Genomic DNA, 16,245 nt, shown 5'->3' with positions numbered 1-16,245 from the left:
TACTAGAAAGGCCTACTCCACCAAATGGAAATGATTTTGTGCCTGGAATCAAAAGAAGGGACAGAATCCTTGGGTAATAAACATACCTCAAATTGTACAGTACCTAGCTGAGATGTTAAACAATGGACTTTCCTTCTCCTCCATCAAGATCCACGCTTCAGCCATTTCTGCACAATACAACACAGATCCTCCATTATTCTCTCACCCTCTCTTAAGGCAGTTCCTCAGAGGGGCAAAGAATTTAAAACCCCCAAGGAAACCACCAGTCCCTGCTTGGGATCTCAACTACGTACTGGAAAAGCTGACCATTCCTCCCTTCGAGCCAGCTGCTTCCACAGAGTTACAGTACTTGCCATGGAAAATGGCCTTTCTTCTGGCTATCACCTCAGCACGCAGGGTTTTGGAGCTACAGGCCCTCATGGCTGTGCAACCATTCATCATTTTCCATCAGGACAGAGTCTCCTTATGAACCAACCCTACCTTTATGCCACAGGTAGTATCCAGTGTAGCTTTGAATCAGACTATCCACTTGCCTACCTTCTATCCTAATCCACAAAACAAAGGGGAAATACTACTACATTCATTGGACATTCACAGACAACTTCGTTACTACTTGGACAGAACAAAGCCATTCAGGAAATCTGAGCAACTCTTTGTGTCCTATACTGTAGGTGCTCAGGGAAAGGCTATTTCCAAACAGACAATTTCAAAATGGATAGCCCACTGCATACGCTTTTGTTACTCATTTCATGGAAAAACTGTGCCTGCATGCATCAGATCCCACTCCACCAGAGCCACAGCTACCTCTGCAGCCTTCCTCAGGGGGGGTCCCTACCAAGGACATTTTGGAAGCAGCCACCTGGAGTTCAGTGCACACTTTCTCAAAGCACTATCACCTCCGACTATACTCAAAATTTAGAGTGGGCTTTGCCACAGCAGTCCTGCAAGGCATCCTAGCCCCTCCTAGTTCCACTTAGTGCCTACCACCCTTACTTAGCTTTGGGATTCTACCCATCTGTTAGGACTGCAGCTGTATGCACGATGAACATAGTACAGTTTTGTACCTACCACAAATGTAGATGTTCGAGTGCTCATACAGCTGCAGTCCATGTTTCCCTCCCTCCATCCCCTCTTAGGACAGGCCTTATGACAAACATTTTTCATATAACCTTTTTGGGGTTATTCTTTTATGGTGTATTTGCTTGCAACTACTGTTTTGGATTTATCAACATTGCATCTTTGCATAACATTATGTTTGCCTTCCTTCTGGGGGCACCTGACATCTGGGGCAAGAAAAACTGAAGAAAATGGCGTCGGCTGTCTCTTTTATACCCCTGCCACACTGATGTCAGGGAAGAAGCGACGACAACCGACGCCGGACCTAGACTTTGGAATTCGGCCGACTGAGGACCTGCCTGATGGCAGGATAACATCTGTTAGGACTGCAGCTGTATGAGCACTCTAACATCTACATTTATGGTAGGTACAAAACTGTACTTTGGGAACTACCCCAGAGTTAGACAGGATATGTGACCTTACAGAGAATGGGATGCCCACTTTGGGTATTCCCTCTCTTACTGACTTTGGAAGATGTTTATAAAGCTGCCTGCGGGACACCAGGATGTATTCCAACAGTCCCTAAAAAGGCTCATAGAAAATATAAGGTCTCCTCAGATGTGACAGATCGCTTTCCTCATTTGGCTGCTGAACCAGTTTTTGGATTCCTGTCCTACATAGCCTAGTACCCACCTATGAATCTATCTGCCCAAAGGCATTTATAAGCCTAGCCAGAATGTGTTGGCTTCCGCCACCCCCTTAGATTAGTTCCCCGTGCCTCTGTCCAGCAGAGCCACTGAAGACGTGTGGCCTCCTCAAGAGAATTAATCAAAATTCTAGGTCTTGTGGCATTCAGTGATACTCAAGATGCCACTACAGACTTCACATGGGAAAATTTCCGTGGCACTTACAGAATGGCTGGACCCAGCACCTTCAGTCCATTGATTTCCAGGTATCAATACTGGGATTTGTGAAACGGGGACTGTAGTGCTGGAAGGAGCAGCTGTCTCTGATTTCAGGACTCCCTTTCTCTCTTCAGATCCAACTCTTCAGATTTTGCAAGGGGGGCAGTGTCCATGGAAGTTAAAGTGCAAGGCGTGAGGGGACCTCAGAACACCCAAAAGTGCAAAAAATATAAAAGAGATGTTGGCAGTGATTCATGCCTTAAAAGTTCCTCACTACATATGGACTCTGGGTCCTCTTCTACTGGTCACAGACAACACAGTCATGATGTCGTCCCTGAACAAGCAATATTCTCTGTTGGCTGGCAGTGATGGCCTGAGAGCTGGCTTACAGCATTCTCTGACCTTGTACATTCTGTCAGAGCAAAACCTCCTTTTGAACCTGCCTTTCAGGCTAATTTGTGGTTCCTTACTTGGATGATTGTTTAACTTGTTGCTCTGACATCTGCAAGGTGAGTCTCTGAGCTGCAAGCTGTCATGGTGGGCAAACCTCGCTGCTTTTGCTTTTTGTAACTCCCACCATGATAAATCTCTTCCAGGCAAGGTTAAGGCTCATTTGAGTCTTATCCTCTTTAATGGAATATTGGAAAGAAGTGGACTCTAGAAGCTCTCTAGAGGCATCAAGCTGGTCCTCTCTTCATACCTTCAAAAAGCACTACAAACTGGATTCCTTTTCAAGGTCCAGAGCAAGCTTTGCTGGGACTGTTCTCCAGGTGCTCCTGTATTCTTACCCTTGCCCCTCTGTGGTAGGGTAAGCTTTGTGAATCTGCCCAAAATACCCCTGAGGCAGTGGGAATGATCAACTTGGGGCAGTTGTGTAAGACTTGCTTACCTTTAATAATAGATGTTTGCTTTCCTCAGTGACAGCACCCCCCAGATTGTGCATAGCTGAGGTGGGTTTTAATCTCCTTTTGATATGGTTGTTGATATGGTTGTTATTGGATTTGTTTTTTATATGGTATTGTGATGGTGCTGCGGTAGCGTTGTCGCCTCACAGTAAGACGTTGTCCTGTTCGATTCTCAGCTAAAGTGTCTTCTGTGTGGAGATATGCGTGAATGGGCGTACCTTCGTTGAAGGTTGTGCATCAGGCCTGGCAAGTCGGTACGTAAAAATCTTCTGCCAATCATTAGCGGACCGGAGTTCCGCTGTGGTGACCCCTAACCGGGAAAAGCCGAAAGATACAACAACAACAACATGGTATTGTGATTGACTGAGAATTTACTTTTGCTGGAAGAATTTGAATGCCTGCTAGAGGAATTCGAACACCTACTGTCTCAGGTAAGTAGGACTTCAGCACCTGTACTTGAATATTCCATATTTTATGTATAAACAAACATTCAGTGTGGTGTTTATTGTGTCCTGCACAAATTATTCAATTCCTTTGTAAGGTGTTATGATAATAACTTGGGCTACAAGGCATTAAAAAAAAAGGCATACCTGAAAAGAACATTTGAAGTGATGTACTTTAGCAAATGTATCAAATAGGACAATGTACCAAAGTGAAGAGTTACAAGAAATATGAATTTTAGAAACATTTCAGAAGTATAGAAATTGCATCTTAAATATGTTGAAATGCACAGGCTCATACTCTCTGCTATCTGTTGCTGGGTTTTTGTTTTACTTTCAAGGACTGATAGAGAAATGAGGCAGATATAATTTAAAAAAAAAAATCTTTAGTTATATCTGCATTCAAAAATTTAATAGTTCAATCATTTCAGTTTGATATTTTATGATTCGAACTATTACATTTTCGAAATTCTGATATAGACCCATCAACCATGTGCATAAACGCACAAGGAAGTCCAAAGTTGAAGAAAAATATCCACAGATAATGTTTATAGGCCAAGTGGTTAAATGGAATGAATTTGCTAATCTGGTTTAATCAACAGGAAGGTTTTGAGAGGTTTTTGGTAGGATAACATGAGTATGGAGTGCATTTGTGCGGTGGGATGATGCAAGTAGGACAAGGAAGCCATAGCGGTTTGCTACGGTTGTGTGACATGTTTAGTCCTGGACTACTAAAAGTGTGAAGTACTTTCTAAACTCCTTAAGTTTATGCAGCCAGTACTGCTTTTTTTTTTAAGTACAAATGTGCAGAAACACCTGACTGTGTAATAAGATAAAATGCCCACTTGTGAGTAATACTTTCTTTTCCTCTCTCATAGTGCACTTTGATGACTGCACTGGCGGACAACAAGCAGTGTATGCTGCAGACGATTCCCACATCGAAGTGATGCCTGATGGGACTGTCACAGTGAAGCATCATATGAAGCTACATGATGGGCTGAAGTTGTTTGCAGTTTACGCTTGTGATTCTAAAGCAAAAAATTTCTCCACCAGCATTGCAGTGTTGAATGAGATGCAGGATTATGGACATCATCCTGGACATGACAAGCATAATCATCACCACCACCACAGAAAGCACCACAAACCTCACCACAACAACAGTGAGGTAAAATGCCTAGCATTTTATTCTGCATTTAGCTGTCTGGTTGCCTTTGCTGGCATTGGGGGGTGGGGGATGGCCTAAGTGACTTGTCTATTCACAATGATCATTCACTTGCAGTCCGATTTAAACATATGATTTCTTTTTACCTTCTGTCATTTCTCATTCTTCATCCTCGATAATAACAGTTGTAGAACTGTGGAAAAAACTGCAAACATAGTTTTTGGCAGTACAGAAAGATGTTAATGATTATGTCCTGCTGCAGTTGTAGAAAAACACCAAGTACATGTCCCCAGTTACTCCCCCAGCAGCTGACCAAAACATTTAAAGAGCAAGATGGAAGTGGTCAGTTAAGCCCCTTTCAGAATGTCTCTCTCGTGCAGAAGAATATGTCTCTGGTTAATCAGCTAAGGCCCAGTTTTAAGAGATGATCTACTGATTCTGTTCTTTGAAGTAAATTACTAAGTGATTTGAGTGTGTAAGTTTGAGAGCTCAATGAAGACAGTTTCAACAGGCCGTCTTAAACCATTTCACTAGAAGCAACTTTGAATGAACTTCTGACTTTGCCTCCTTATTCTTTGTTATGCTACTGTGGAGTTAAGTTACTGGGTATGAAGGGTTTCTTCCACATAGAGGTGCAAAAAAATTCTGCATCATTTTTGCAGTTTTGTTGGCACTTGCTAAAGTTGCCATCTGTGACTTGATATGATTCTGATATTATGAACAAAAAATGCTGTAGGAATTAACCATGGAACTGTGTGCAGGTTGTACATTTTTTTATCACCTTACTTTTGTTTATGCTGTGACAAATGGGACTCAGGTCGTCAAGCTGGTTGCTAGTTCTCATTCGGGGACTTGATTAATTGCAACTCTACAGCACAATACATTTAATGAAATCTGTACCGATTGCTAACTAGTGTAAAGCAGGAGAGACATGGATACTAAGAGCAGAGATCCAGTCGACTTGAATTGAATCATTTAATGAAGATACTCGGGAGCTTACATATCTACAGTGGTATTCTGGAACCCAGTGCCATTTCCCAATTTGGTGCTGTAGGAGAAAACTCAGTTTTGAAGTTGTGGCGTAAAAAACTTCTCTCATTTTAAACTGTGGCAACTGCTTACTGCATTATAACGAGCAACTTTTACAATTCACAAATGAGGCACTATGGTGCTTCAGTTCTGAAGTTCGGGGACTGGACTGGCTGGTAAAAATAAAACAAATCAATTAAAAACAGTGCAGTGGTGCAGCGCTAGCATTGTCGCCTCACAGCAAGAGGTTCTCTGGTTCAATTCTTATCTGGGGTGCCTTCTGTGTGGAGTCTGCATGTCCTCCCTGCATTCGTGTAGGTTTCCTCCAGGTACTCCAGTTTTCTCCCATGTTACAAAGGCCTGTGTCTGGAGCATTTCTCCCCAAGCCTCCACTGAAAAATGGCTCATTCCAAGTTGGACTTTCCTAGTTAACAAATGTAAAATAAATAAAGTTTTTCCATTTAAACTGTAGCTTTCTGCAGTTGTAGCTGCAGCTGCTATAGTTGATGCCAGAGTGCTAAAGAGTTTCATTTCAAACTGAACATGCAATGCCAGCATTATAGTGTATTAAGACTGATCGAGATCTGCTGACTGCACCCCTAACACTGTGCCCAGGGCAGCTTCCCCCCTTGTCCCACCCTGCCCATGGTACTGAAGATCTACATGTAATGCGAGGCATAGAAACAGACTTGTATGCTCACTTAGCTTCACCAGTATCCTTGCCATAAAGGGACAGTCCTTTTCTGATCTGGCAAGTTAAGTTCTCTGTCAGTGTTAGACCTCATAGGATAGAAGTTAGTGTAAGCATGGTACAGATGGAGTCAATAGGCTGAACATTTACCCTGCATCAACAAAACTAACATCTAGTAAAGGTCTTTTAATTGGTTTATGAAATATGATGCTTCCAAAACAACAATACCGGCTACTACTTCAGACAGCTCCTTCAGTATCTAGCATTAACAAATTCTTTACAGTCTGGTAATCATCACATGTTCCTGGTGACTGTTGAACTCCTAGATGCTCTTTGCATCCATCAGTTTTACATGTCATATGAGTAGTTCCCACAAGCAGATATCTATGCAGCTGGCCTGACTCACAGACCTTTTCAGATATCCTTACATAGGCTGATTCCTTTCTGGAAAAGACGCATGTACTAGGAATACCCCCTCCCCAGGGGAGTTTGTACTCTTCTCGGGGATAAGGATGGTCCTGTAGCATTAGTGTCTTCAGTTAACACCATACACTTTTGTAGGCACACTCACTGTAACAGCATATCTGAGCACGGGGTCAGTGCTGCAGTAGAGACTCCCTATAGTCCTTCCCCTAAAACATAGGGACATTGTCATAAATCTGCAAAGGAATAAGGCAGCCAACTCGGTCAAACTGAAGAGTTTGGGACTAACAGGATGACTAATGTAATCAGTAAAATGTTCTTTGGTGCTTTAGGCACTAATTCAGACCCTTTCTCACCCTTTGGTATTTTGGTTTGATGTTTTTGTCAGTACTGGAAGAGAAGGAAGCCTGGGTCAGCCTCTAAATTAGGAAGTCTCTCAAAAGGCAAAAATAAGTTTTCAGTGCTTTACAGATAAAGACTCTGATTAAAGGTTACTCCTTAGCAGGGGACACTACGTGGTAACTATCTGTGGCAGAAGAGAATTGGAGATGAAGATGACTGCTCTGTCTTTAGTTATATATTGGACTGGCTTCTGGGAAAGGTGGAGTCAGCCATGCCAGGCAGGCATCCATAGAGTGCTGGAAGTCTGTCCAGAATGTTGAACATCTGTTTTTGGTCATTTTTGATGGATAATGTTTCTGCCATAGTGATCTCTATAGTCTGACATCTACTGTTATGAGTATACTCGCACAGTTGTACTTTATCATCTTTTTCTGTGAAACCACATCCTAATTTACTGCAAGCAGTTTTGGAGACCAGGAAACTGCAGAGATATTCACAGAACATATGTTGCACAAAAAAAGGGCAGCAAAAATAGAGCAAAGACTGCCGATTTAAATGAAGCTTGTGTATATACCTTAGAGGAAAAAGAATTGCAGGGGCATTGAAGAACAGAAGTGCTATGGAAGAACTAAACAGCACCATTGTTAAGAAAAGGTGATATACAAGAACTATGAGAGGGTTTAAATCGAGAGCAGAATTGGTCAAAGTAGACATTTAATATTGGTTTGTGAGAGCAATGTACATTATAGTTGCACTCAGCCTTCACGGGGACAGGACGTTGTGGTATTAAAATGATAGCAGACCTAAAGACATTCTAATGGAACATGTGACAGTCTGAGGTTGATAATAGCCTTTGTAAGCCCAGCAGATTCTTTTGCTTAAATTAAACATCTCAGGGGCTTATAAATATTATTTACACCCATCTTTGCTACACTGCTGCTTTCTGTAATATCTCTGTATACAAGATTGTTTCCCATTTCTTACTCCCACGGTCCAGCTCAGGAGGTTTGTATAAATTAAGTGAGAAATTATAGGACAACTGACAGAGTAATGCTGTTGCAGCTGTCACTTCATTTCCACAGCATTCCTTATCCTGTGTCCGTTTAGTCTTTGCAGTATCAACAGCATCCTTATCAATACCGGCTTTGCATTGCAATTATTGGGGTGTATTCGTTTATGCCACTGGTGCGGCTGCACATTTACTGTAAAATTGAAGTATTCTGACAACTTAGTATTGCTCCTCCCCGAAACTTTGAATCCGTCATTCGTAAGAAATCCGCAGTGGCCAATTTATCGTCTAGACTTTGTGGGAACTGAGAGGACCTGTATGCAGCACATGTGGCTTTGGTTTGTTTAGGTCATTCATAATGTATGATGTACTTATACCTTTCAGAGGTTTAGAAAAGAACATGAGAACTGCATTGTGGCTAACTGATGTAAGAACTGCATTGTGGCTAACTGATGTAAGAACTGCATTGTGGCTAACTGATGTAAGAACTGCATTGTGGCTAACTGATGTAAGAACTGCATTGTGGCTATCGGCACTTGTACAACTTTTAAAACCATCATTGGTTGGGGGGGCAGCCTGTATCAGATTACTGTGTTAGCATAGCAGTGAGCTAAACTTTCCTTTCATTTATAACTTTATCATTAAGGGAAGTGGGTAACATTTGGATCAAATGTTCTTTGGTGCTCCTCTCATTAATCCAGAGCCCTCTTCTTGAAACTGAATGATAGGGTTTCGTTTTGTCAGGATGGGGGTCACTTTCTTTCCCATCTTCTCCTGGCAAAAATTTTAATATGACTTTTTCCTGAGGCAAGAGGACTCTGAATTTTGGTGCCCATAGGTCTGTTTTTATACTTGCATGCCCTTGTGCTATAATAGTTGTACAGGTGCATGGAAGGGACTCTAAAGCTTTGGAAGCAGGCCAGATGTCCAGTCCTTGCCAGGACACATCCCATATAGCTTTAGCTACAACAACAGTGATGTAGTTGAACATCAAATGTTAAGGTTAGATTATTTGCACAACTCTACAATTTTTTTATATGCACAATATTAGTCAGTTAACGGTATAAAGTAAAAACTGAGGCAGAAACTAACCTATGTAAAGCAGTGAGTGCCAACTTGGCTTTGTGCCACAACCACATCTTAATGCAACTAATTTGGAGATCTTTATCCTACAGCACCAGATCAGGAGATGGCATGGGGTTCCAGAATACCACTGTAGATATGTAAGCCACAGCAATCAGTCAGTACAAGTGATTTGGCTAGAGTGCCACCACAACAACTGTGATGAGATAGTCTGCCGGGTCCAGGTACGACGGGACTCTGGTTCAGAATGCCTACAGCAAACTGCAAATGACAGTAAAGGCAACTACAATAAGTAACTGTTTACTGAAGACCATTACTATAAATTGGCTAGGATGCCACAAGTCAGTTTTAATATTGATTTAATAATCATGGCAAGGATTAGACTTGAGCGCCCACAACAGGCAGCAGAAGTGGAAGAGATGAACAATATGTTTACAGCAAGAGGGAACTCAATCTTGAGTGATGTGGCTCTCTACAAGTGTTGCTGGTGTTGACAGGTGTACTTAATGTGTCCACAACTCTATTCAGTCATCAACAGGAGTGTGTGGGTGTGCCCAGTTGGATCGGCAGGAGTGTGTAGGTCTGCCCAATTGGATACTGTTGTCCTTGTAGTACAGTACCTAGTGTGAAAGTGCCAGAGATCACACCACTTCACGGAGATGTATTTTTACAGAAGCAGACCGTGCAAACACTTGGAACTGTTGTAAATAGTTCTCAGCAGTGTGCTACTCTGCTGCAAAATCAGCAGCATTTCTCAAATGTAGTAAGTTTGGTTCTGAGGTCAAGTCTGATCATACCTCTCGGATGTCCTGTATTTGCCAACAAAATTCCAAATTTAACCTTAAAATAACAGGGTGTCTCAAAGTTCCAAGTTGCTCCTTTAAATTACAATCTGATCCTATTTGACTGTTCAGCAGCCACTACATTGACATCCTGGACCTGCAATCTCATTGCATTCTGACAGGACTCTAGTGCCATGAGTTTAATTGCCGCAACTATTATATATTCTGCATACAGACTGAGGGAAGTGATTGCAAGCAAGTCAGCAAGCAGGGAGAAGTTATGGAACTGGAATCTTATCTGGTTGCAGTCCGAGTATATAATCTCTGAACGGTAAGCCAGAGCATCTGGAACACATGGGAACTTCAGCCTTCTGGAGCATAAGGGAACTTCACTGCAGAAGCCTTCTGGAACATGAGGGAACTTCACCGCAGACGTCTTTCTGGAACATGAGGGAACTTCCCTGCAGACGTCTTTCTGGAACATGAGGGAACTTCCCTGCAGACGTCTTTCTGGAACATGAGGGAACTTCACCGCAGACGTCTTTCTGGAACATAGGGGAACTTCACTGCAGAAGCCTTTCTGGAACATGAGGGGAACTTCACCGCAGAAGCCTTTCTGGAACATGAGGGGAACTTCACCGCAGAAGTCTTTCTGGAACATGAGGGAACTTCACTGCAGAAGTCTTTCTGGAACATGAGGGAACTTCACCACAGAAGTATTCCTTGTGTAGCCATTCTCTGGGTGGTAAGTCAAGTTAACAGGACCAGAAGAACAGAGCATCAGTTCAAATGTCTGAAGTAGTGAGATATATTGAGAATGGGTAAGTCAGTATGAGAAACATGGAGTTCATGAAAAGCTAGCAAAAAAGAAAATGCAGAGCCCACCTCTTCACCAGTATCATTATCAACCTGAAAGTCTGTTTGTTTGAGGGTAGTACAAGCTGGAAGCCATTAGTTGTGCTTAAAGAGGGATTCTCATTACACATGCAGAAAGCGTAATTTGAGCAGCAGAGAAGGTTCAAGAGAAATTGCCTGATGTGCTTGTTGCCTATAGACAAAAGCCATAAACAGTACTTTGCCAACTCTTGTAAAGGGTGAAAGCAGTTGTACTGACATGTAAAGGGTGTTCATTTCATGGTTTGGCATATTGGGAGCTCCTTGGTTTGTATGAGAATGTAAACCGTGTTTTCAGTAAAGTTTTATATGACTTTAACAAAGTAATATTGGATGTCTGATTACCTCCACATCACCTGACTAATATAGTCACCACATATCACACAAAAGGCTTAACATGGTCTAGTTATATGAAAGCAACATATTTTACCAATTTGATCCTCCCTATGGAGAGCGTCCTTATTGCCTCCTGCCCCACTTCAATTCTCATGAATTCTGATTGTCATATTGTTGCCTCCCGCAGTGCTCTTGTTCAATCTGTGCAAGTATCCTCATGTTGATTTTTTTCAGTGAGGGTTCTTGTTTTATCCCATATCCCATAGGCATGTTACTGGATGAAGTAGCAAAGTTCAAAACTGCCTAAGGGTGTATGCATGGTGTGTATGCTAAAGTGGAAGTGTGTCTTCTGATGGAGTGGTATTCCATCCAGGACTGGTTCCTGCTTTATGTCCATTACTTAATCATGTTGATATTTTATTTGAGGATTTCCAAAGAGGAGTTTATTACCCATTTGAATGTACAACTTAGTATACTACATTGTTTTCTCTTCATTGCCTTGAAGCCCTGTAGTCTCCAGTACCGTACTATCTGCATCAAGGGCTAAAGTAGTGATACATCTTCACATGGCATGTTATGACATTCTCCCCCATTTTGTTGATGTGTTTAAGACTTTCCTTTGCCTAGAGGTTAAACAGGAGCACATATTGCAAGCTGCATTAGACCCAAAACTAACTGCATGCCAAAGATCTCTATATTGTAGAGGGGAAAAAAAAAAGTGCCATCCATGAGACGCTTAACCTTGATAGGCGTACTGCTGAAGTTTGTACAGTTGTAGGCTTGGAACTGGTGGTGATTAGTTGATTTAAATTACTCCGCAAAGCTTTTCCTTTTTTTCTGAGAATACTGTAAAATGTCTTGACAAAAGAGGAAATGTTTGTAAAATAAGAATAGATACATCCAGTTGTTTGAAATCATATAATTTTTTCTAATGTTTTTAGTTGTATTTTTAAGTGAATATACACATTACCAAAGATGATATGACATTAATTTCTCTATATTTAAATGAGAAACATCTTTATTAAATTATCACTTATGACACAATCACACATTTCTGTAAATGAAAATAAACCACATTGGCATATTTTGAGTTGCAAACATTGTGCATCAGTTATTGCCTTCTATTCCGCCATTGTCCGTCAAACATTACATAGGTCATTCGATTCCTGACTTCCCTTAAGACGTATTCCTTCTCCAAAACACTATTCTGCATGCATTCTTCTCTCAATTATGTAATTTGCTCCTACCCTTTTCTAAAAAATCCCACTTCAGTTCTTTTATCTCTGTTATAGTCACTATTTCTAGTACAGTTGGTTTAAACTTCGCTTTTTTGGCAGCACCAGAATTAAACTCGGTAAGGTCTTACTATGTCTAGGCAATTCACATTCTATATCACAGTTTAAAAAAAAATAATTTCCTTAGTTACGCTAATTTGCTCACCCAGTATTTCTGACAGAGTAGTCTGCAGGAAAATTTTAAAGTCCTCCAACTCATTACACTCCCCAAAAATGTGGTCCCAGTTACCCCTTGCCCATCACACCTCCAATATTTGCAGTCTACCTGAGGAAAAGTTCTTTTGAGTTGTCTTATGGTCTAAAATTACCTTTGCAAACACTTCCAAGCAAATATCTTAAATCTTCGAGACATTGTTGCATATCTTGGAGCCATAAGTATGTCCTCCTGTTTTCTTTGTGAATTGCTTATACAACCTCTCTTCCCAATCCTTTCTAACTCCTCTGATTCTGATAGTTATTGTGTAAGATTTTATATGCCCCATTAATTATTCCTTTTTTTTTTTTAGCAGCTCATGTTCTAAGTTCTACAAAAAAAAAACCTCTAACAGTGCTGGTTTTTCACTTAGGATCCCCTTTTTCCATTCACTCTGCCTAAACTCTGGTATCAAACCTTAATAGACAAGGCAGTCTTTAGCTTGCAGTCCATATGAATTCTTGACCTCTTCCCATTCATCACCTTTCCTTCTCTAGTTATTTGCTCCCAATACCTTGTTCCTTTGGCAGTTTTCTCCAGTAAATTCCAGCCCCCTCTTGCCTATTCTCTGTTCTAATTTGCAGTCTTCCCTATCAGCAGAATCTCATTTCTCCATTCTTCTGTTGGCTTAATTCTTAGAATACTTTCTGCTATTTTATGAATATAATCCATATTGTTATTATTCTCCTTGAAGACCTCTATCCAAAATTCAAGTCCATCCTTATTTCTTGAGCTTCCCACCTATTTCATCATCCTCCCTTTCTACTTTGTAGCTTTCTGCTTGAGCTATGTAAAGGAGCCTTAACTGTGTAGCTCTGAAATACCCCTTCAAATCAGATAATCCCAACCACCTTGTTCTCCTGGAAGGATCAACTTATCCCACCTGACATTTGTTCTCTTACCCTCCCAGATAAAATTCTGCAACTCTTTATTAATTGCTATCCACAACTTCTCTGATAAAAATATGTGTGTATAAAACTAAAGGGATGAAAAATATTTCACTGCTTGTATCTTACTATCCATATCCATAAAACAGAGCTTCCAATGTTTTTGTATTATCTTCTCTTCCCACATGTCCTTAGGTGTTGTAGCAGAATCATTTTAACTCCTACTCCGGAGTACTTCATTTATCATGTCCCATAAATATATTTCTGAACCAATTCATGTGTGGGTGCATAGTTTACAACTATTGCCTTTTGTTTTATCTTCATTAATTTTTATATCCCAAAAAATACTTGAAACTGTCTCAGAATGTTCCACAACACTGAAATGTCCTTTTTTGGTTTTAGCTACAAATTAATATTATCTGCAAATAAAGTCACCTTTTCTTTGATTACCGTACCAATTATATCCTTGAATTTCTGATTCCCTTATTTTCTTTGCGGATAGTAACAAATATAACAGAAATAACAAAGGGAAAAGAGTACACTCCTGCGTGGTTCCTATGCTCAAACAAAACTTGTCAGAGAGAACTCCACCAAACTTTAAGTTTTGCCACAAATTCCTTGTATATTCTATTAAACAACCTTATTTGCATTGTCTGATAAAATAATGCTTCTATTGTCCTACTCCTAAAATCCCAGCTTACCCTTTTGAACTCTTTCTCTGCATTAAGATACACGAACAGCAGTGGTATTTTCTTATATTTTGCTTCTTTTTGGATCATCATTGTTCTGTTAAAACCACGTTGATCGATATCTATCAATTTTTGGCATCAGCTTTGACGTTCATTTAGCCATTATAGACATAAATGCTTTATAATCATGGTTTATAATCATAATGGGCCTGTATGAAGCTGGATCTCATATGGCTTTACCATCTTTCAGTATTGGCTAAAAACTAGAGAGAAGGCCTGGAAGAAATGGCTGAATGACAAAACTACACAATTAACAAACAAACCTATCTAGAACTACGAAATAAATAAAAAAAAAAAAAAAAAAAAAATACGGGACAGGGCAAAATTGTATAGCAGCATCCAATCAAAAATCAAAGAAACCCACTAATTCATGGCTGCCAACAAAAAAAAAAAATCCTACAGCCAGGACAAACAAGTACTCCCTCCCCAACACTTGTCAGTACTAAAGACGGCATGAACTCACAATTTAACAGACTTTACTGAATGCATAGTTGCCCTCACAAACAGTTGCTGTTCCCCTAGCCACACTCGCATAGTACCCACTCTTGATCCCACTAACTTTTCTTTCCAGCCTGTACCAATAAACACCAGAGTTAAATACCTCAAAAGTTTTAAACCTAAAACACTTGCTGCCGATTATACACCTGCTAAATATCAAAAAAATGTTTCAGAAGCAATATCCTATCCAGTATCCATCTTAATAAATCAATCCATTTCAGAACACGTCCCTAGAATTTGGAAAGTATCATACATCATCCCTCTACATAACTCTGCCGAGTTTCCACCTTTATCAGATTACCAGCTAATCACCATTGTCTAAAATACTTGAGAGGTGCATCCATTCACAAATCTCAGATTGTTGATCTAGCACTCAGCATGGTTTCCATCCTAATCATAGTACCACCACTGCCCTTGTTAACTTTACCAGCATTAGCCACCATCGCAATGAAGGCAGTTTAGTTCCCTCCATCTTTCTTGATCTGTCCAAATGATGCTGTCTCTCATTTTAAATTCTTAATTACATTCTCAGAACTTAAACTTGGCCATTCTGCACGCACTTGGTTTCAGACATATCTAACTGGTCACCAGCAAGCTGTAAAATGGCAACACAATCTCTCTTCACTACTGACTGTAACCTTGGGAGTACCACAGGGATTTATTCTGGGTCCTCTCTTTATTATATTTACTAAGTCTTCATACTGCTGTCCCACTTGCCTCCATTGTTCAATATGCGGAGGATTCCACCCTGATTTGTGCCACCCCAACACTACAAAACTCCAAAAAGTCACCCAGCAGTCATTCACTGCAGTGGAATCTTGACTAAACAATGCCTTTTATACTTAACCCTAATGAAACAAACTCATGCTCTTCTATCCAGCTAGAGTGGGAGACCCCACCCCCTTCAATATATCCTCATCGAGCCGTACAAGAATTTCTCCATTCAGCTAGTGTGGGAGACCCCCACCCCCTTCAATATATCCTCATCGAGCCGTACAAGAATTTCTCCAGTTTCCCAAACAAAAGTACTTGGAGTGGTCATTGACATATTATGAAATTCGACATGCACTTGTCCCAGACAATACAAAAGTTCACAAAAAATAGGAACCCTGTTCAGAAATCGACACTTTCTAAACAAATCTTCAAAGGCCACTATAGCAAGAACCCATCTTATCTCTATGCTGCTATATGCCTCACAAATATTAAATCTGACCTAGCAAAACTCCGAACTTGCTATAATAAAATTGCAAAGTTTGCTACAGAATCAAATTTCAGATCCCATCATTATTTGGCTTTAAAGCAAATATCTTTGGTCAGACTACCAAATCTACTTGCTCATAATTAATTTACCTTCCTCCATGGAATACTAAGTCATCCTGAAAAAACACCAGGACTTCAAAATCTACAAATGCACTACTCCAACAACAGGGTATTGCATTTAAGTAACAAATCCTTCATAAATATATCCAAACCTAACAATGCAGCTAGAGATTCCCCTTTACTCCAACTGCATAACAAAAACTTAGTAGTTCTGATATTTAATGGTAGGGAATTCTAAGACTTCCA

The 16,245-nt window shown here is 40.5% G+C and overlaps 1 protein-coding gene across 1 annotated transcript in view; it reads left to right on the top strand.

Moving 5' to 3' along the window:
* Positions 1–16,245, top strand: part of LOC122810166 (cadherin-1-like) — a 227,167-nt gene that overhangs the window by 142,723 nt on the left and 68,199 nt on the right. The window contains exon 3 of the mRNA XM_044081644.1: positions 4,185–4,471. Coding sequence (XP_043937579.1) covers positions 4,185–4,471 — 287 coding nt within the window. The remainder of the gene's footprint in view (positions 1–4,184; positions 4,472–16,245) is intronic.

The sequence above is a fragment of the Protopterus annectens genome, chromosome 8.part1 (assembly GCF_019279795.1).
Source record: "Protopterus annectens isolate FY-2018-M chromosome 8.part1, PAN1.0, whole genome shotgun sequence".
Taxonomy (NCBI): domain Eukaryota; kingdom Metazoa; phylum Chordata; order Ceratodontiformes; family Protopteridae; genus Protopterus; species Protopterus annectens.
Note: the sequence above shows the minus strand (reverse complement) of the source record. Positions and strands in the feature narration are given on the sequence as shown.